At 39.5% G+C, this 21,827-nt stretch overlaps 1 protein-coding gene across 6 annotated transcripts in view; it reads left to right on the top strand.

The window, feature by feature from the left end:
- Positions 1 to 21,827, top strand: part of APP (amyloid beta precursor protein) — a 259,277-nt gene that overhangs the window by 38,957 nt on the left and 198,493 nt on the right. For all 6 annotated transcript variants that reach the window (XM_031458271.2, XM_031458279.2, XM_031458292.2 and 3 more), the window contains exon 2: positions 16,697 to 16,864. In XM_031458271.2, coding sequence (XP_031314131.1) covers positions 16,697 to 16,864 — 168 coding nt within the window. The remainder of the gene's footprint in view (positions 1 to 16,696; positions 16,865 to 21,827) is intronic.

Genomic DNA, 21,827 nt, shown 5'->3' with positions numbered 1-21,827 from the left:
CTTCCACCCCATTGGGATGAACTCGAATCTTCTAGCAGGAGGCCTATTGTTAGCTGGGAAGGCATTGCAAACTCATACTCCGCCAGCACCTCCCCTTGTGTTCCCATCCTGAAGCTGACAAGTCTCAGATTCTCCACCTCCACTTCCATTTTCTGCCCTTACTGCTGTTGCTCTGCTTCTGGTACTTAAGTTCCTGCTGTGGTCTTGGCTGTACACATCTCCCTTTCCCTGCACCCCATGGCGACTTCGCCATTATGCATAGTTGGCACAGTGCCTTGGACCTACCTTTAGGAGCCCACGAAAATGTTTCAATGTTCATTTATTTTAAAATCATAAGAAAAGATAGCTATGAAAATGGATAGATACTAAGGAATACAGCTTGAATTACACTCATATTTATGCCAACACAGTGTAATTTTTAATAATTTTTTTAGAGAGGAAGGGACCCAGGAAAGATGCCATGAGCCCCTGCATCCCCCGCATACAGAGATAGGATGGCGCCCCTGCTCTCTGAAATGTGGCAGTTGCTCCCTGTGGCTTTGGATATTTCTTACAAATTCAAGGTCATTCACAACTAACACTGTCCCACCTTTCACGCCTCCTCTTCTATGTGCATTTTCTGCTCTAGTCATTGGTCTGCCTACGCTATGCAAACTCCATCCTCTTCCTTCTCCAAATCACCCCAGTCAACGCTTTATCACGTGAGCATCTTTTACTAGCGGGTGGGGCCTCCTCGTTTTTGTCTCCACCATTGTATGTCCTTTGAAGTCAAGGATATTCGGGTCATCCCTCCATCCCCAGCCTTGAATGTGTTCGGTTCCAGGGAAGTGTTTATCTTAATATATGGCTTCAAGCCAGAACTTCCCTGAAACTCAACCCAGGAATCCAACAACTCTGAAACCTTGTCTGTTTGAAATGCAAGGGCATGTGTTTGATAATCAAAGGCATATGCTGTTTGGCTGAGCTGTTCAACAAATAGTTTCTGTCTCTTCTCGGTCATATTTTCAGGTGTTTTTTTTTTTTAACACGAGCCTTCACTGTAGGTGTTAAGTTACACCGAAATCTCTGGATTTGAGAATCTGTTCTGTGCAGCTGAGGGCTTTCAGCTGCAGGAATGTTTTAAACAGCTGATGGGATGCTTTATTAAAGGAGTCTGGCTGCCCACGCTATTTGTGCAATTCTTTGGAGTCGAGTGAGATAATCTGATTTTTTTTAATGCTGCCTGAGTTGCAAAATGATGCTTCTTTCAGGAATGTGTTCTCAGAGTCAGAAAATTAACACCGAAACTGACAGAGGGATAATACTTCTTGTGCCCTATTTTTTTTTTTTCCTAAGAGAAGCCTGAGGGTCTTGAACAAATTGAGCTGTAGCTGGTATTTGGACGTTGGCAAAGACAGGGAGGGTGTGGGCATGCATTTTCTTTTCCCTGCGTGAGGAAATTACTCTCTTGGTGCCGCAAGAAAAAACAAAACAAACAAACTCACAGGTATTTAAGTTGGAATTATTGTTCCACTTCTTCATCAATAATTACATTTTCTACATTCTAGTTTATTATTGTTGTTACTTTTCATGCCAGGCATTCCTTAATGCTTTCCATAAATATTTATTGAGTGCTTTATATGTGTGGGAGTGAGAGAGAGAGGAAGGTGAGTAGTAATTACCTAACTTAGTGAATTCATCCTCATCTTGTTTGCATTTACGTATTAAAAAAAAAATGAGGGCTGGGAATCTTTGTTCCACACACTTGAATTGTTTCAACATTCCCTTTACTCTGACAGATAAAACTTAGATGAATACTTACAGTTGGCACCGTCGACTACACCCTCCTAGGACTAGTGCCCCCACAATACTCTCATTGTCACTTTCAAATTGCCTCCTTGTAGATCATACCTGGACCCCTAAGCAGCCCTCCAGGTTCTATCCTCACTTAGAGATAAAGAAACTAAGACTCAGATGTTGTGTCACTGAAACTGACATTAGATGTAAGTGGAAAAGTAAGACTTCAATATGGTCTTTTTTTTTTTTTTTTTTTTTGGCTCCTGGTCTTCTGTTATATCTGCAATGATTTTTTTTTTTTAATGTAGCTGAGCATGTAGAAATAAAACCTTCACTGCCTTTCTTCTGAATAATTTCTTCCTAGTGTTGTCATTCCCAGTAGGTCTTTATTCTGATAGGAAAGGCAGTCTGAATCACTCCTATTGTGAGTTTTAGGGCTTTAGAAATGGAAAGCTTCTTTGAAAAGTGCCTTGATGCCTTATTTAAGGAGGATAATCTACCCATGCTTATCAAGCAAATAGCCTGAAACTTGAACCTTGAGAATTCAGTGTTATAACCCAGGAGGAAAAGAAATAATCTTGGTTTTCACTAAAAGTGGTAAGTTAACAGTAAACACTTTGAACAATGAGCAGGAATGCTGTTTGAAAGTTATCACAGATTTTTTCGAATCAACTTATTATCTCTCTGATTTCCATTATGTTTGCAAAGTCCTATTCTCCTGCACCGAAAATCGTAGTAATAAAAACACAATGGTTTGAGAGTGATAAGCAGCTGGGAAAGGTAGATAAGTAAATATTATGCAACTTTGAAAGGAAATAAACCGAAGGACAGAATGTAAATATCCTTTGTGCTTATCAAAAATAAGATACTGTATGTTCCCTCCCTGAAATAGTTCTATCAATATTTTAAAAATAGAAAGGTAGAGTGGTCCTAAGACCATGAATTCTTTGATGCTACTTCACCATATTGATAATTGAACTCTTATCCTATATAACGTACTTATTTATCTTCTCTCTTATTCCAACAGGCTTCTTCCTGTCTATACGTACATGTGAAAGTGTGTGCATATGTGTGTTTGTGTGAAGGCATAAGAACAGAAGTAAATGGTGAAGAAGGGAGGCTATAACTCAGTAGAGTGCCTGCTTAGTTTAGCATGCACAAGGTCCTGGGTTCGATCCCCAGTATTTCCATTAATGAATAAATAAATAAATAAACCTAATTTCCTTCCCCTCCAAGTTTATTCAGAAGTTAAAATAGGAAAAAAAAAATATATATATATACACACATAAACACACACAAAGAAATAAATGGTAAATATCTCAATTCCTCTATCTCAATCAGCCTCCAGAGTAAATTATTTTATTCCTTCTTCATTCTCTTCCTGCTTGCCTGATTTACTCTAATGTGACTTGCTTTAAAGACTTTTCAGAAGGTTGTTAATTGCCATTCTTCCACTTATGATCTTCTTCACGCTGTTAACTGAAAACAGCGTGCTGATGGCGAGGACTGGTTGGTGTCATCTTAGAAAACACGATCCCCTGTATGTGTTGGGCCCACGCTAAAACATACAAGTACCTTAAATGTGGCACTTCTAACAGCATGCCCACTGTTTCTCCCGGTGTTCTCTGCCACTCCACCCCAGGCTAGTAGGAAATCAGATGGAAATGACTTCTTAGAGGGTTTAGCAAGGTCCTGGGGTTGTGTGTGCTCCTCATCCCTGCTGAGAGCTGCTCTGAGATTTTAATGTACATTGAAGGACAACATTATGATTTAATCTACCTGGGAAATGAGCATCTTTGTAAGGGTCTTCAACCTTATTAGTATTTTCATACCATTTTAGTACTAGAAATTATAAAGATATTAAGGGATACAGACAGTCTGGAATGTACCAGGTCCAGATATGAGTACTGGCTGTCTCATGGCAGCCTAAGACTAGGCATTCCACTAACCACCTCTCCCCATTTTAGTCCTCATTGCCTGTCCCCCTATGTCAGTTTCACAGTGGCCTGAAGCCTTAAACCTAGTAGAAGCTATAAAGGAAAACGGGAATGAATTTCTGGGCTGACAAAGGGTAGAGAAGTATGCTCTTTTTTCCGCTTGCCCAAGTAAAATGGGTAACTCTAAGACGCAAATACTGGAATATGGCCCTACTCTCCCATGTGCTCATTATGTAATGATCTGGGTCCATTTATAAATCCACTTCTTCTGGAAGCACGTTCTCCATTTATTTCCCACCTGCAGCTTGTCCAAAGACTTTGTTCTCTCCTCCTCTCCATCTCATGATTCCTTGGGGCTCTGTTTCTTCTATGCTCTACATCACGAATGGGTCAACATTGTGGTGGGTAAGTTTAAGAAATAAAGAGGGGGAAAAACAAAGAACTAAAAATTTGCACTCATTTGTACCTTAAGAGTAAGCTTTATGCTCTAGAAAATCCATTGTAGTGCTATAGATAAAGTGCTGTTGATAAAGGAAAGGTCCATTTCAGAACTGTGTCATTAGATAGTGAGGAATATGATACTGTGTAAAAGATAAAGGCGAAGTGCACCTGCCAGGTGATGGGCGAGGTATCATGAATACCATGTCAACATCCAAAGTCTCATATTATGAAGTAAGAGAACCACCCCAGGACAGACAAAACAATTTAGCCTGCAAATTATGTGGGGATAGTAGACTCCAAGGCAATAAAATGAATTGTATCTAGAGCTCCCGACTATTCATTTACTTGGCTACTTCTATGCACTCAACTCAGGTAATAGTGAGTTTGGTACTTGTTTGGTGCCACATAGGTGAAATCTGGTATCATCTCAATGTGAGGTGTCAAATGACGGAGAGACTTGACCCACCATTTCAGAACTTCATGTGCCCTCATTTCTCACCCCACCCTCTTCTCCGCAGACACATCTACCTCTCAGAGAGGGCTGGGCCTGGGCTATATGCGGCAAGAACCCTCACTGCTGGTGTTCCACATATTTCAACAAGCACATACCAGTTGGTGGAGTGTGACCTTAGCAGCTTAAGCATTTGGTAGTGAAATTTGCATGTCCTTTGCTGGAAGATGTATAATTAGAATAAGATGTATTCATGCAGGCACATGTAAAATGTGAGCAGGAGCATGGTCTGTTTAATAGCATTAACTCTTTTTTATTAAAATATTTCCTTTTGAAAACATATTGAGTGACACAGATATAGTGGTTACCAGTGAGGAGAGGAAACTGGGGAGGGGCAATAAAAGGTAGGGAATTAAGAGGTACAAACTATTATGTACAAAATAAGCTTCAAGGATATATTGTACACCATGGGGGTTTAGCCAATATTTAACAATAACTGTAAGTGGACTACAACCTTTAAAAATTGTGAATCACTATGTTGTACACCTGTAACATATAATATTGTACAGCAACTATTCTTCAATTAAAAAATTGAGAGAGAGTGAAAACAAAATATATTTCAAAAACCTGTACATTTAAACAAAGTGTTTATCATTTATAGAGGTATAAAGAAAAAGAAAGAAAAGCCCATAAAAATCAGTCAATTTAAAGATGGCAATTGATTATCATCTTCTTGAAAGCTTTAGTACGTGTGTTGGAACATCATCTTATTTCCCCTCACTCAGTCCTTTGTTTCCAGTTCTAGGAAATAAAACTAAAAGAGTACAGCTCAGATGCCCTAGCTGAGCCATTTTCTGATGCCTGTCTCATAGAATACTGAAATATTTGTCAGATTTCTGAATATCAATGTGCTGGTTTATGCCATTTGAACTAATTGAAGTCCTCACTTTCCAAGAGTTGATAAAAAAAGGCTGTGCAATAAGATTAATGAAAGACATGGGTAATATGGGTACTATGTTGACATGAATGTAATTTATTATTGTGTTGTAAATTTTGTGCTGCCTTGTCTGACATCTTTAAGACAGCGTAGTCCAACAGAAATATAACACAGGCCCCATTTGTCATTAAAATTTTTCTCAGAAATTGACACAACATTGTAAACTGACTATAAGTCAATTAAAAAATTTTTCTAAGAGCCACATTTTAAAAAGTATAAAGAAAATTAATGTATTTTAATTTTAATAATGTATTTTATTTAACCCAATTATCATTTCAGCATATAAAATTATTAATGAGGTATTTTGCAACACAGCTTTCACATTAAGTCATCAGACTCAATTGGGACACTACAGTTTCGTTTGAAAAATTGGATACAGGGTATAAAATTTACAGTAAAAAAGTAGGTGTGCTTACCCAAGTTGTTCTAAACATGCCTTGAAGTTTTTTAATAATAGGATTGAATAGTAGGATTTTAAATTTAAATTTAGAATAATTACAGTGAACTCAAAGGAACAATTCAGTTCCTCAGTTGAACTAGCTAGTGCTCACCCTCCTTGGACAGTACATTCAGGGTGCTAGGCTGTATCGTCCACCCTGGGTATCGGGGGTTCCACAGGCATCCAAGTCCACTGGAGGCTGACTGTACCACATCATTTTATACAAAGGACTTGCGCATCCGGGAATTTTGTTCTTTTATTTTTGTTTTAGGTCTGTCTGAGAAAGTTTCCTTTGTTTTTTTTTTTTTTTTCTTTTTCTATTCTTTTTTTTTTTTTTTTCCCAATCCAGGGATTTTGGTACCCACTGTACCACGTCATTTTGTATAAAGCACTTGAGGATCCCAGTATTTTGATATGGAGGTTGGAGCAGGGGGAGGACCTGGAACAAATCCGCCATGGATACCGAGGGACTGGAGTGTCATTTTCTTGAGATCTATGTAAGACCGATAGGCTAACAATAGAAGAAATAGTAGAAAAGCCAATTTTCTGGGAGACCAGTGCCTCCACAAGCTGGGTGGGGTTGACATCCAGGTTCTGAGGGAGGAAGTGCCCAACTCGGAGGGTTTCACAGAAAATAGGATTTGAGCTTAAGTCCTACTGCTTAAAAACTTTTGAAAACTGTTAACCCCATCTACCTTCCCAGCCAGCTGAACAGCCCCTTCCGAAACCATGATGGCTGGTTACCCAACCATATAAGAAGCTCCTTGGTGAGGCACTCACCGTTTGCTGGTGTTCCTCCCAAACCCTCTCCATCACTGTTTTCCTATTTATAGGCTCTTGTGAATTTCCTTCACATGTCATTTTCTGCCCTTAATTTTTTTCCTGTTTTCCTTAAAGTGTTCTGATACAATTTTGTTTTCCTCCAAGGTAGCCTTTCTTTAATTTTTTAGTGTTTATCTAAAAATGTGAGAATATCCTCCTAGATGTGATCTAACACAGCAACTATTCCCATGATACCTGGGGCCCTGTATTTGTAACGTGTGGAAGACTGCGTTAGCTTTTTTCTGTTGTCCTTTCATTTTCATTTCTTAAAACCTTTGGAACTTTTTCTTACGGACCAGCTACATAGCTGTGCCTTTCCTGTCCTGTACTCCTTCAAAGAATTGTTTCAAGCAAACTATAGGATCTCATATATACTTTAAAAATTCAGCTTGAAAAAGTTTCTACCTTCTGAAATAATTTTGAGCCTGATTCTGTCCCTTAGGACTTTATTTATGCCTATCAAATACATGCCTGTATTAGCTTCTCTTGCTACAATAATGCTGCAAAGCCACAACCCACCCCAAAATTCAGAGGTTTAAAATAATAACCATTTATTATACTTCACAGGCCTAAGGGTCAGCTGATCTTAGCGGAGCTTGGCCAAATTTGATAGAAAACAGTAAAACTTAAAGTGAACACATATAAATTATCTCTTGTATCTGAAGTGGAGAGGAGTAGCAGAATTTGACTTTTCTGTGTTGCATGGTGTGCTGAGCCCTTCTCTGCCCGAGCTGTCAGCACTAGTGGGGATCACACTGGAGAGCGGTTCATCTGTTACCATCAAATTTCTTTGTAGTGAATGCCATTCAAACCAGCATCCCCAAGGAACCCAGTTTCCAAGTCCTTCAGCTTGTTAGCAACGTGACTTAAGTGCAGTCACTCTAGAGTGAGATTTTAGCAAAACACTGTCGTTTGAGATTTGCTCTAATTGCTCCCCAGCTGTAAACTTTTGTGTGGGTGTGCTGTGTGTTTATTACTGCCCTGGGTACCACCACTACGTACTATACAGGTGGCCGCATAGTTGGTACATGTGTAGAGATATGCATATGTATTATATGCTCATTGTTTAGAAATTAGTAGGTAGAGATTAAATAAAGTAAGCCATGAAGACCGTGTATTCACAGTTTGGGATTTTGGAGATTCTGGACCTCTACTTTGCTGATTCAATTGACTGTTCTGATTGAAGGAAAAAACTAATTAAGGGGGAAAGTTTTGCCTTTTCATTTCAGGGGAGGTCTCTTAAAGCAGCAGCTACCAAAAGTTACTAGATGTTAACATCTAGGGATTTAAATTTAAGAAATGCAGGTTAAATAAACATTTAGACTTTCAGACTTCTTTTTTTTTTTTAAACTGGATTTGCTTCTCCTTTACTTGGTCTAAAAATAATTTTTTGAGAAAGCTAGTAACAAAGAACTGCAAAATACTACTGCCATCAGAGGAAAAATTTATTTGAAAATAATATTCAAGATTTGAAAATAAAAAGGCTTGAGAACTAGTAGCAGGAATGCCAACTGGCACATTGTGGAAAAAAGTAAGCATGGACTTTGGAGTAAACGGCCTTGATTAGACTCTTAGGTTTTGAGCCTTTCTGATTATCTAAGTAGGTGTGGAAGTGACTTATCTGGGTTCTTCTGAGAGTCAAATGAGATAACGAAGGGAAAGGACTAAGTAGATGCTTCAGTTTTTGCCCTTAACTCTCTTCTTATCTCTGCGTTCATTCATAAGATCAAGACTGATGAGCTATAGTAATATCGAGAGTCAAAATAGTATAAAGATCATGATACTGTATGTTTTTGAATGTGAAATATGCCAATAAAACGAACTAAAAAGAAAATTAAAGAGATAACCATCAAACTAAGGTTGAAAAGAATTTGTTACCAGTGTCAGAGCATAATAAAGACAGTTATACAGGGTCTGGTGTATATACGATGTATGTGTGTATGATGTATGTGTGCAGTTGAAATGTAGAACATTTACTGTTTAGGACTAAATGGGCATTAATTGGATTGAAAACTGTTGTTTAGACAAAGAGTTGGATTGTCACATATAAGGCTCTTTTTTTTTTCTTTTTTTAATTAATAGACTTTATTTTTTAGAGCAGCTTTAGATTCACAACAAAAATCAAGGGGTAAGTACAGAGGGTTCCCCCATGACCCCTCCTCCCAAACACACACACACCCTCCCCCACCATCAGCATCGCCCACTGGAGTGTTACATTTGTCATAACTGGCGAACCAACATTGACAAAGCCATTATCAACTACAGTCCATAGTCTACATTATGGTTCATTCTTGGTGTTGAACAGTCTATGGATTTAGACAGTGATATGATGATACGTATCCATCATTATAGGATATTTTCATACAGAGTATTTTCACTGCCCTAAACATCCCTAAACTCTGCTCTGCCTATAAGGCTCTATTTTTAAAAATTCCAGTTTTATGTCTGTTCTAGGTACTGGGCATCCTCCTTTCTTGGGCCTTCTAAAATTCATGCTTTCAACATTGGTAATTAATTCCCTGGGTGTTGAATAACAGAGGTTTCTATTGAGAGAACTCTTGATTTCTTACTGGGCACCAGCAGCGAGAATTATTCACTGGCCTTGTTATGAGTTGGGAGGAATTTGGGGTCAGCATTAGAATATCCTTTAGGCAGAAAGAAAAGCTTGCTATTGTCAAATGACAAAACTAGAACAATTTAGTAATGAGTTTGATGTCCTTCATTCAAAGGAAGACAAACGATACCCTACAAGCAGCACAGGTTCCTGAGGGATCTGGGGCAAGAGCGAGTTTACAGAGCCTTAGGGAGACAGCACAGAAATGGCGCTATTGTCTAGGAGATCGGGAAGCGGGGCTCCTCATAAGGCTGGCACATCCTGTTTTCTAGGGTAAGTCAAGCTCACTGAAGCTGAGCTGGAGGACTGTGATCGGTGTGCTAGGATTCCTTCACAGGTGTTTCACCACGTGCAAGCTGACGCTGGTCTAGATTTGTGATGTGGGCCACACCACTGGGACAGCCTCCATTTTGTGGGTCCCCAGATAAGTTATTAACTTTATCAATATCAACAGAGGCTATGGTTTCATCAAGGAGCTTTAATTTGTCCTTTGAAGCCAGGTCAGCAGTATCCCAAGAAGAACGTCAGTAGTCAAGGGGTGAAAAATGTGGATTCGTCCTCTGAAAGGAATGTTTTCTCTCCTCACTCGTCTTTGTGGCAAATCATTTTTAGCCTGAAACTCGAGCTCTGAAATAACTGTATGGTGACTGATGGATGTGAGGAATGTGGCCGCCTCTCCACACGGGTAAATTGAAGCTGTGTACGGTTTCTGTGATCACATTTCATTTTTCTGTATGCTTTGATTAGCTCCTCCAGCCTCTCTCACTACAGATACATTCACACACACACACACAGGGGCAAAACCTTGGAAAATTGCAATTTTCCGTTTTAATTTGAGAGTCAGGCAGGTCACGTCAACAAAACCCTTGATGGAGTAGGTCCAGCTCCCACCTCTGCCTCTTCGTGATTCTGTGGCCTTGGACGAATCTTTCAGAGCCTTTTCCTTCTCCTTAGAGTTGGGTGATTTTACAGATTGTTTCAGTTTTGTGATTCTGATTTTAATTTCGGTTCCCCTCTGTTAGCGATGAAATGGGCAATTGTAGATGTTCTGGTTCTGCTTAAGATTTTTTTGCGGGGGGAGGGGGTGCACTTCAAGGGAAGCCTTACAAATAAGATAGTCTTTTCCTTCAGCGAATGAAAATTTGTTTACGTGAAGGATTAAGTGAGGTTCTTTATTCATCCTTGAAAGGAGTTCACGCTCAAATCTTCTCGATTGTGATTCTACAGAATAATTACATTGAAGATGGAAAATCTGAATGTCTTAAAAGCATTTCGGTGGAGTATAATTGTATTATGCCCAGGGTGAGAGAAAACTATTTATGTGAGGAAACCACGACTGTAATAGAAATAGCATCATGTGTGCTTTTTAAGAGATACTTACTATACAAGAACCTGACCCTGAGGAGATTGTGAACTGATTAAACAGTACCAAATACTCTTTTGGTCTGCTATTCAGACTGGTGAGAAGTTCATTTAAATGCAGAAACCAGATGGTTTTCATTAGCCACAAACTTTAAAATTACATAAATCCACCGATGTACTACGCTATGGGTCTCTGCCCTCTCCTCGCTGAGGAAACACAGGATAGCTTGTTCCCTGTCCCTTGTAGTTGGGACTGTGTGCAGAGGAATGCTGCCAAGCCGGCTCCATAAGGAATTTTGATCTCCTTGATGATAATAAAGATCAACTTTGGGGGGAAAGGGAACACCCAGTTTGAAAGACAGCAGGAGAACTTGCTCGAGAAGCTGCTTTTGCACTTGTAAATTGCATGGATTCTAGGTGTAAGTTTACAGGTTCACCTCTGTAGACTGGCCCAGGTTAGGTATATATATTTCTATTTATTTTCAATTCCCCTTAAGCCCTTTTAAAGCCGTTTTCTAGCTAACTTGCTTTGGGAAAGTCCATTTGCACTTTGGTACCTTGTTTATATATTATGATTCTTAAAATTCTAGAAGCTAAGGGCTGGGTTTTTTTTTTTTTTTTAAAGATTGACAGCATTGTTAAGTGTAATATTTGGACCCCAGTAGTTCAGAGCATTCTGTAAATAGCCTGTTGCTCCTGAAGCACTGTGTGCAGGCGCCATTGTCTTAGCCAGTTATTTTGTTCATTGTCGCTGAGCACTGTTTTCCCATGGGAAAGCATCTCTGGTCTTATGATGTCAGTGGAAAGTCATTCAGTGTACAAGAATTATCTTCATCTTCAGTCTCCCAGAAATGCATGGACCGTGAATGGCCATTTATGCCAGGGTGCCAATCTCTTAGATGTCTTGGATTTCTGCAAAGTAACCTTAAGTTACCTTAGATCTTGTTAATATGAAAATGAAATTAAAATGTAATAGTTGTTTAAGTAGTTGTATTTCCCATCCACTAAAGCTTTTGTATTTCTTTTCTATTAAAATGAGGAATGTTTTTCAAACTCGAGGAATAATTATCTTTAGTATGACTTTGACAGAGTATCTGTTTTCATTGACAGCAAGTAGGACCAAAAGGTTGTAGTTTTAAGAGTGTCCATATTAACAGATCGTGACTAGGATCCTGTATATGATTTATTAAACCGTTTTTTGAGGCTTCATTCAGAAAAGGGGATTGGAGTAAACCTGTCGGGCCCTTGAAAGGCTAAGTATTATCTCCCGTGTGACCATCTTGGCTGGTGACGGTTTCCTTCTGGCTAAATGCCAGGGAGTGAGTGGGCTGCTCCTAGCAACCAGGCTTTTTTTCTTAAATGAATTGTTTGATGCCAGTCAGGATCCTGTGGGTTGTTTGTCTTGTTTTAATTCACTGAGCCAGGAATATGTTACTTACAACATGATATTCCTTGCAGGTGGGCTTCATTAAGAATAGAAAAGCTTTTGGTTCAATTTGTGATCACCCAGCCAGATACTCTGATCTTACACACAGCTGGTGTTGATTTGGGAAAGAATTTTTGCCTGAGAAACATGTCTTTGTGATTTAAGTATTTATTCGTGAAGGGCCTCTTGTGATGTCAAATGTAACAGATGTACACATACAGCCAACTTTATAATTCCTAGCATAATAGATGGCCCTAAGTATTGAGAAATCAGTTTGAACTATTCAACAGTCTCCATTCTAGGAAAACAGGGCTTGACTCTCTGGACTTATTTTTTAAAGTTAATATTAGATTTCATCTGGTAGGAAATCCAGAAGGAACTGAAGCATCTATTTTCCTTAACTGCCATTGTTAAAAGGAAGAGATCATAAGGCAATTAACGATGTTTTCCAGTAATATGATAGGGACAAAATCAGTTCATTTGAAGAGAGTGAGAGAAAGATTACCACCGTTTGGTAGTTGGCATATCCAAACGTACAAACACATAGCATCAAAACAACCAGAAATTCGAAAAGAAGGAAGGAGAACAAAATGAAGACGGGAAGGAATAGAAAGATATTGAGAACTCAAGGTAGGAAAAATGAAACATTTGATGTGTTTGTTAGGTAGGGTGACCAGTTATCTCAACTTGCTAGGGACTTTCTTAACTTTTAGCTCTAAAAGTCTCACATCCTGGAAAGCCCTCAGTCCCAAGCAAACTAGGAGGGTTGGTCATCTTATTGTCAAGGTAAGGACTTGTCAGATTTACTGCTTTGTCCCCCAGACTACATCAGTGCCTAGCATGTGTTATATTCTCAGGCTTACTGAGTGAAGAAATGTGAACTTCTGTCATTTATCTTTGCTGTTACTGTTATCATGGAGTTGCCTCTCTGCAGCTGGGAGGTAAAAGAGTGTCATCACCACAACTTCTTAAAGTAGGTAAAGAAGAAGCAATGGCCTCATCTTTAGGAATGTCTTATGCTGTGGAATTGAAGGACTTTGAGTTAGTAATGAGGTCATCAGAAAAGTAGAGAGAGCTGGGATGGTTCATTGAGACTGAGCCAACGTAAAAGACTTCCAAGGAAGTCTTCATGTATGGCAAAGAAATTGAAAAGTGACAGGTATTGAAGAAAAAAGCCTATTTTCTTTCTCAGGAGGTCATACGTAACCTTTGAGAAAAGTGTTTGAGTGGGGTGGGTATATAAACCAGACTACAGGGGTCTTAAGAAGAAGGTGAGAAGGTGGTATCAGTGAGTGTTTTAATCACCACCTGGGATCTTAGCACAATTTGTTGTAAGAAGTGGGAAGGCGATAGTTCCTCTAGAGCAGAGATAGGCAAATGATGGGCCACTGGCAACATCTGGCCTCCTGCCTGTTTCATAAAGAACATTTTATTGTAAAACAGCCACACCCATTTTGCACGTTGTCCGAGGCTGCTTTTGTATGACAACAACGGAGTTGAGTAGTCACAAGAAACCGTGTGTTTCCCAAAACCTAAAATATTATAATCTGGCCCTTTACATAGAAAATCTGCTGACCCCCTGTTCTAGAGGATAATAGAATTTTTTGTGTGTTTCCTTTTTTCAGTAGAGGATCTCAAAGGCTGTTGGTAGATGTATTGTGGAGCTGGGGGAAAGGAAGAGCTTATTGGGTATCTCTTGCTGTGTAACAGGTTACCTCAAACCTAATAATTTAAAATAATAATTGTTTATTATCTCAGTTTCGATGGGTCAGGAATTTGGGAGCATCTTCTGGGTGGTTCTGGCTCCAAGTCTGTCTTGAGGTTTCAATCAGGTCAGCCAGGGCTGCAGTCAAATGAAGGCTTGATGAGGCTGGAGGATGTTTCCAAGCTCACTCGCGTTGCTGTTGACAGGAGTCTTCAGCTCCTTATCATGCGGGCCTCTCCACGGGGCTGCTCAAGTGTCCGCACAACATGGCAGCCAACGTTCCCCCCACGGCATGTGATCCCAGAGAGCAAGGAAGAAACCCGGGAACCCTTTACGATCTTGCCTGGGAAATCACACGTCATTTTTGCTACATTCTATTTGTTGCAACGGACAGACCCTGATGTACTCTGGATTGGCCCTGACAAAAGCATGAAGCCAGCAAGTAGGGACGATCAGGGGTCTTCTTGGAAGCCAGCCACCATGGGGGAAGAAATTGGTACCTCAGTGTTCATTGAGGGAAAGCTATGGAATGAGGGGCTTTTGCATTGACAAGGAGGTAGAAACTGTAATAAACACATTGTGGAGAATCAGAGGTATAGAGAAATGTTGAGATTGAGAACGGGGGCATTCATTCAGCCAAATCATGACCAACTGTGGTAAAGGATCATTAGTCTCTCTGTTCAGTTAGCGGGGGTGAGGTACCGAGATTCTACTAAGACTGGAAATCTTTGGGACAGGAATGAATTTGAGGAGAATAAAATACCGTGGGGAATACAATGGTGATTGCATTACTAGATGGTAAATTTCTTGATAATGGAATTTAACATATGGGCAAAGCTCATATTTTATAAATAAATACATGAATAAATTTTATGCATTGATCTATATTTTAAATCTATTTTATGTCCTTCATTGCATCTGCTAATAGGGCCTTATCTATGGGATTATTATTTGACTTTTTTGCAATGCTATTGTCTTACTCCTTTAATGACATTGACAGAATCTGTGCTCTGATTTTTTAGGATCGAGGCATTGAATTTCCTCTTCCCTCAGGAAAGCTGTGAAACTCAAGTGACTGGTGTATTCCGCTTAGGCTGCTTCTTTGCATCTGTTGGAGAAAGAGCTTCTCAGTTTCTGGCTTAGAAATTGTAGGTTTTGGGCAAGACCCCAAACTGGGGAGTAAAGGGGTCCCAGCTATTTGCTGACCATCTGACACTCTGGCCTCAGCTGCTGTTTGTTACATCTGGCAGGGTGGCGGCAGAATTTTATTAAATGTACCTTACACAGTAGAACTAGAAATGTAGAAAATGTTGCCTGCAACGTGGTTGGAGAGACTCTTGCCAGAAGCTTTTGCACTCAGGTCTGTGATAGGTCTCCCCGGGTTCAGTGCAAGATTTTTTTTTTAAAGGGCATAAATCTCTAACGGATGTATGGACAAAATATATATGACGATGACTAGAGTGGACAGTTGTTTGATCTATTTTTACATTTCTGTGCAAAGAAATGTCAGGAAGCTGTTTCTTTAACTGAAGTCTCTCTATGTAATTTTAGCATTGTTGTTGTTGTTGTTGTTTTCTGTCCTGCGAACAGTTTTTAGAAACGATCCAAGTGATTATAGAATCACCCAGTTCTCAGCTGTGTGAATGGCTTTTGTCGGAAGTTAACTCTTCTTGGCACGGATGTCACACGTTTTCTCAGCAGCTGGATTTAACAAGGGAGAAGTACTCGGCTACCGTGTCTTCTGATTCCTCGATTGCAGATAGCACTTTAACTCCTGTGGATTTAGTTTTCAGCTCTTGCTGACTTTATTTTTGTCTTCCTGAGCTGTCAGAACCTATTAAGTGAGGTAGTATGGATATTTCAGAACTTCCATTTTCCCTTTTAAAAATATTTGTCTGATGGAAATACCTGTGGGCAGAAGGGTTTGGAAATACAGAAGGGCACCCATTTCAAAGTTATTCTGGTGAAATGGTGTTGCCCGCAGGGGTGATAGGTAAGAACTGTAGAGAGCTTACAACAGACACAGCTTGTACTGGGCTCTAAATGAGACTTGTCGCCTCCTGTAGGGTGGCTGGGGAGATGGGACACCAGCATCCTTACTCTTAAGAGCTGAGAGAGTGATAACCAGAGAATGTCCTGGAGGAAACTGGTGGGATGGCCAATATATTCATTCACATCTGTGCAGAGTAAATTCTGTAATAATTTTTTGGTTGCAGAAATCACAGTGTCACTTGCTAACCAGTAATGCACACCAAGACAGTGCCTTCAGCTCTGGGAGGTGTGTGACACACACTTCCAGACCTGGTCACCAGGCGGGGACTTGGCATTCTTTGTGTGAGTCAGTTGGAGTTTATTATGAAAATACGGTTTCCTCTTTTTTTGTGTGATTATATTTATTTCAGAAAAACATCTTATTTTATTGTCAGGACCTTTCAGTCTACAAAACGTATAAGCTTTTTCATGAAATCTGCCCTTGCGGAAATGTATAAACTTTTCAGTGAATAAATTCTTCTCCATATTACTAATTTTTTCATTTCAATATTAACAACAACACTATATCATAGGTGGTTGGAGATGTCTGTAGCAAAGGAATTCGTAACTGACATTTCGCAAGAATGGAACTGTTTTTGGTGTGGCTCCATGCCGGGTTCCTCTTTGCAGCCCTTCCCCAGCCTCTACCCCCCGAGCTATGGACTTCGGTAACTGACCCAGACTTATTTTTCCAGGTGCCCACAGACGGCAGTGCTGGCCTGCTTGCAGAGCCCCAGGTCGCCATGTTCTGTGGCAAACTGAACATGCACATGAACGTGCAGAATGGGAAGTGGGAGCCAGACCCATCAGGGACCAGAACCTGCGCCGGCACCAAGGAGGGCATCCTTCAGTACTGCCAAGAAGTAAGTCTCCGCCGGGGACCAGCCGCTCGTGTTGGACCCCGTGCGGCTTTTTTAAAATTCAGCTTCTTTTATGTTTGTATTTTATCTCTTGCAGTAAACATCTCGGTTCCTAATGATTCACCATTCCCTTAATATAAATACTTGCTTTACCCTGCAGTATGGAAAAATATGTTTGTAATTATGTCCTGTAACAACCATCATTAAACCAACTGCAATAGAATATTGTATGGCAAATATCCTTCATTTAAAAGAGCTATAAAAGATCCCAACTGAGTAAAGTTTAAGATATCTTGGCCCTTACTTTTCTCTTTAGAGTAGATCCCACTGTGGCTGTGCAGTCAAGGTATTGTGTTTAAAAGTAACTGGAATTAATTTTCTCTCTGTTACCAATTTGATATATTTTAGTACATACATTTGTTTATATTGAATTTTAGTTTTTCTCTCATTTTTACTATTCGAAAATGTAAGACATTTACATTGTTAAAGTATTGAAAATAAGTTGCACTCAAGAATCTCACTCGCCACCCACCCTCTGTTACTAAACATTTTTCATTGTTCTTGATTAATCCTTCTTGCAAAAGAGAGGATGTTATGTTTTCCCTTGTTTTTCTCATAAAAAATGTGGCTTACTTTAAGCACTGTTCTGCACTTTGCTTTTTTAACGTAACTTTTAGATCCTGGAAATCATACCCTTACCCTTTGTAGAGATCTTCAGCCTTTGTATAACTTTTCCTAGTTTTCTTGCTATTATTGTATATGGTATGGTATATTGTTATTTTTAAAATTAATTTTTAAAATTAATTCAGTTTAAAATAGCTGGAGTCCACGGCATTTTGGCCCATATTTCTAGACAATTATCTATTCCTAGGATATGCGACTCTTTGTGTTTTAAGAACATTTAAAGGAATTATTCTTATACCTCTTGGCAAAGCAAAATCCTTTACCTTCCATAAACAACCTATAACCTGGCAACATTTTCTTTGTTGTAATCTTTTATGTACTAAAAAAGTACTAAAAATTTTCATTAGCCTTTTTTGATCCAAGCTGAGTGTTTAATGAAATATATATATGTATACATATTTTAAACACACACACACATATATATACGATTTTTTATTAGTAGCACAATAAGAAAGGACAATCTCTAAATTTTAATTCTTGTGTTTTGAGAATCAAAAAAGCATCTACAGTTGTCACAATATCAAGTAATTTTTATCTTGAAGGAGTCCTATGATGTGAAAAAATAATTCTTTATATTTAGGTAGAAATCACTAATATCTGTGCCCTTTATATTTTTCTTAAAAGCATTGATTAAATAGAAATTGATAATAAATTCACTTTTGCCCAGATATGACATTTCTAAAATATACATTTTGGAAATAATACTCACATTCAACTGAAGAGTTCCTCCAGTACAATTTCATAGATGAGTTATGAGTTTGGAAGTTGAAACTCTGTGTGTGCACGCTTACAGGCTTTTGATACCATTTTACTTTTCTGGATATACATGCGTATTAGGCATTCTGAATGTTAAATAAACTTTATTTAGAGACTGGAACTCAAATTTAGTAAGTGACATTGACCACATCATTATTTTTTGTTGAATGTCTGTTTCAATACATGTGTCATGGTTTGCATCAAAGTTTTTCCTCCGTGTCAGTTATAAATAATCAGATGTCTTTACAGTTGTATGATGACTCTATAAAAAATACTCTTCATGGCTCTGAGAACAACCCTCCTTCCTTTCCCACTTAGAGAGCCCACTGATGCCTGGGCAGCTTCACTTCCTGTTCTAGTCTGTTGTTTGTCCCAGGGCTAAGCCACAGAGTGGTTGTTCCTAGACCCAGACTTTGCCGGATTGTTGGTGGCCACGAGGTGGGGGCAGGGAGGGTGAGCCCTTTCGTTGTTTCTCCTTTGTCTTGCAATTGTGGTTATATCTGCCTGTCTCAGCTCCCCAGCTACAGAGGCCTTGTAGGATGAAGCACACAGGTCAGAATCTTAAGATGGATTAGACAAACATTATACTGAAGAAGTAAGAAAGGGCCAGGATATCAGGCCTTGTGAGCCCTTTTAATGAATTTGGTCTTTATTCTGTAACAACAGGAAGTGTCATTGAAGGTTTTTTTTTTTTTTTTTTTTAAAGGAAGGAGAATTGGGGGCTGTCTGTAGAGAGGGTATCTCTCGGTGCTAAGGATGCAATTATGAGTGGAACACAGGACCTATTCTTAAAGGAGGGACCTAAAGGGAGAGAAAAGCCTATAAAATAACGTTAGCAACATAAGAACCGGTGATGATGATGATGTTGGCACATGTCTGTGATGTCGATGATGCTAGTACCAACTAACTTTTATTGAACATTTAAAAAATGCCAAGCTACCTCGTCAAGTGTTTGCCTTCGGTTTACGCTAATGGTGCCTCTGGGGGAGAATCTTGGGAAAGAAACTTGGTGAATTGCAACATTTAAGGGGAACAAAGGGAAAGAATCAATGGAGGAGGAGCAGTGGCTAAAAACCTAGGATCAGAACTAGGTGCTGTTAGGTTCTGGAAGTCAAACTCGGTTAATATCTAACCAAGGGAAATGACAAGAGTGCAGGTGTGATGCCTACCAGAAATGATTGAAGTGTAATTTTTCACAACGCAAATTGTGACTCCCTTGCAAAGTGAACGCACGTCAAAGATTTTACTCAGTTCATTAATTAATCAGGTAACCTGTAAGATGTAAACCAGTCTGACTTGAAGAGATTTAAATTCTTTTTCCAACAAACTTCATTCACGTGGCTGTGAACAGGAATCATCTGGTCTGCGTTGTGTGGGACAGGAAACATTTACATTGGCAATGCAAGTAGTTTATATGTAAAATAGCCTATAGCAAGTCCTGATAGAATCAGGAGAAGATATAGAATAATCTTCTCCCCTACCACTCCCAGACTCTGAAAGACAACACCTACATTTTACTGCTAGAACACTCAGTTTATAATCTCTTTTGCCCATTTCTAAGTCACGGACTTAGAAATGTTTTATAATAAAACATTCTTCTAATTTGGCAAATCAAAGTTCATTGTTGATCTTTGAGAGAGCAATTTCAAGGGAATAGCATGGGAAGAAGTCAAATTGCAGTAGGTTACAGGAAGAAAAACATGAATGGGTGGTGAAACCATCTCTGGACTCTTTGAGGAAAGACCTAGAGGCAAAGAGCCTGTGGGCAATTCACAGAAAAGGGAAAGGCTTTGTTTTTTTTGTTGGGCTTTGTTTTTAAAGGGAACGAACTTCAGCTGAGGGAAGCTTAAACTAAACTCTGAAGAGTAGATGTCTATCATAAGGAGACTGGGCTCAAGCAGCTGGAAGACTAGGGAGAAATGAGATCCAGTGGATAAGTGTTTGGCTGAGTCTTAGGAGAATAAGGGATGGGGAAATAGTCAGGGGGGTTACTTAGGCAGTGTCTGTTGCCAGGTGATCAAAACCCACTAAACAACTGTACATGGAGGATATTTTCTCCCATGGGTGGGGAGGGTCATGGGGTGAGGATAACTCACAAAAAAGGCATCCAGAAATCAGGTCCTCAGATATCAGCACACTCAGTGCTGCCTGGAATGTCTCCGTTGGGGTCTCTTATTTTCTACTTATCTTTTCTCCTTCACATTCACCTTGTTTTCTCCTGCAAAGATGGGTTCTTCTTGGAGGCCAGGGAAGGTGGCAGCCAGTACCTCTGGGAGTGTGTCGTTCCAGCTTGGACCCCCAACTCTTTTTGGCCAGCGTGCACTCTAATTCCCAGGAGGAGTTCTCTCTGATCCTGCTTTTGTTCACACAGCTATCTTTGGACCAGTGACCATATCCACAAGGACTCAGTACTGGGACTGGCCCACCTTGGTCGTGAGGGTGTGTGTCTTGTCTGGCAGCTCAATCAGAGCCACGTGTTGTGGGGAGAGGAGCTCTGGCCAGAAAAAAAAGGATGAAGAATGGCATGGGAGCCAAATAGAAAAATGACCACAGCCCAACACAATGGGCTTAGAAACACGCAGTGCCTTTTAAAAGTGGTATAGGTTGGAGAGTGGGTAGCTGAGGGAATTCATAGTGCATCATGACTTTAACCGGCTTTTGGGAAGATGTTGGGGAGGTGGGTGTTGGAGAGGGGCTCACTCAGAATCTTTGGTGCTTCCTAAACTATGTAGAACATTTGATATTGATATTTTGGGGTCTTCCTATCGCCTCTCACTTTGTACACATTCTGATATTGTCCTTTTGTAATTGGAAATAATGAATAGTTTTCATTTGTAGGATTGAATTATGGGGGAGTTTGTATGCCTTTGTTTGTTTGTTTGTTTTTAGCTTCATGTTTTTCAGACAGTTGATTGATTCCCTGCTAAGAAAGTCAAGGAAAATAATGCTCATAATTTTTCTACCTCCCCTTCTCACAGGTTTTGTAAGTTAATATTGTTTTTATATTCTCAGAGTTTACTATTATAGTCTGTTCTGTTGCTATAATTCCCACAGTCGTCAGTTCCTTCACTGGATTCATTGTTTACAACCGATTCTTTCACCAAAGCATTTCTATTCCTATATTATTTATTTTGATTCCTCTATGTTTTGGGATCCCTGTCATCTTACTTAGTTATTTCCAGAAGCTGTTCTTACTGAACAATAGCTTAGTTACGTATAGAATTCCAGGTTGACAGGTATTTGCTTCAGCACCATGAAGACACTTACCACTATATTCTGACACCTATCATTGTGCAAATTCCTTTTTAAAAAATCTACAGAAACCATCACTGTTACTATTTACAGTGCTCTTCACTGACTGATTATTTTCTCCCAATAGTGATAAATAATTTTTTTCCTTATGTGCTCCATCCCTCTCGTGACCAAAACACAGATATTGTAGAGACAGCTGGCTGAGTCACAGAGGCAGCTGTTAGCAGTCTGTGGTCCTAGGACAGAATCAAACCAACTAAATTCATCACCGTGA

The sequence above is a fragment of the Camelus dromedarius genome, chromosome 2 (genome assembly GCF_036321535.1).
Source record: "Camelus dromedarius isolate mCamDro1 chromosome 2, mCamDro1.pat, whole genome shotgun sequence".
NCBI lineage: Eukaryota > Metazoa > Chordata > Mammalia > Artiodactyla > Camelidae > Camelus > Camelus dromedarius.
This window is presented reverse-complemented; position numbering and strand designations above follow the sequence as displayed.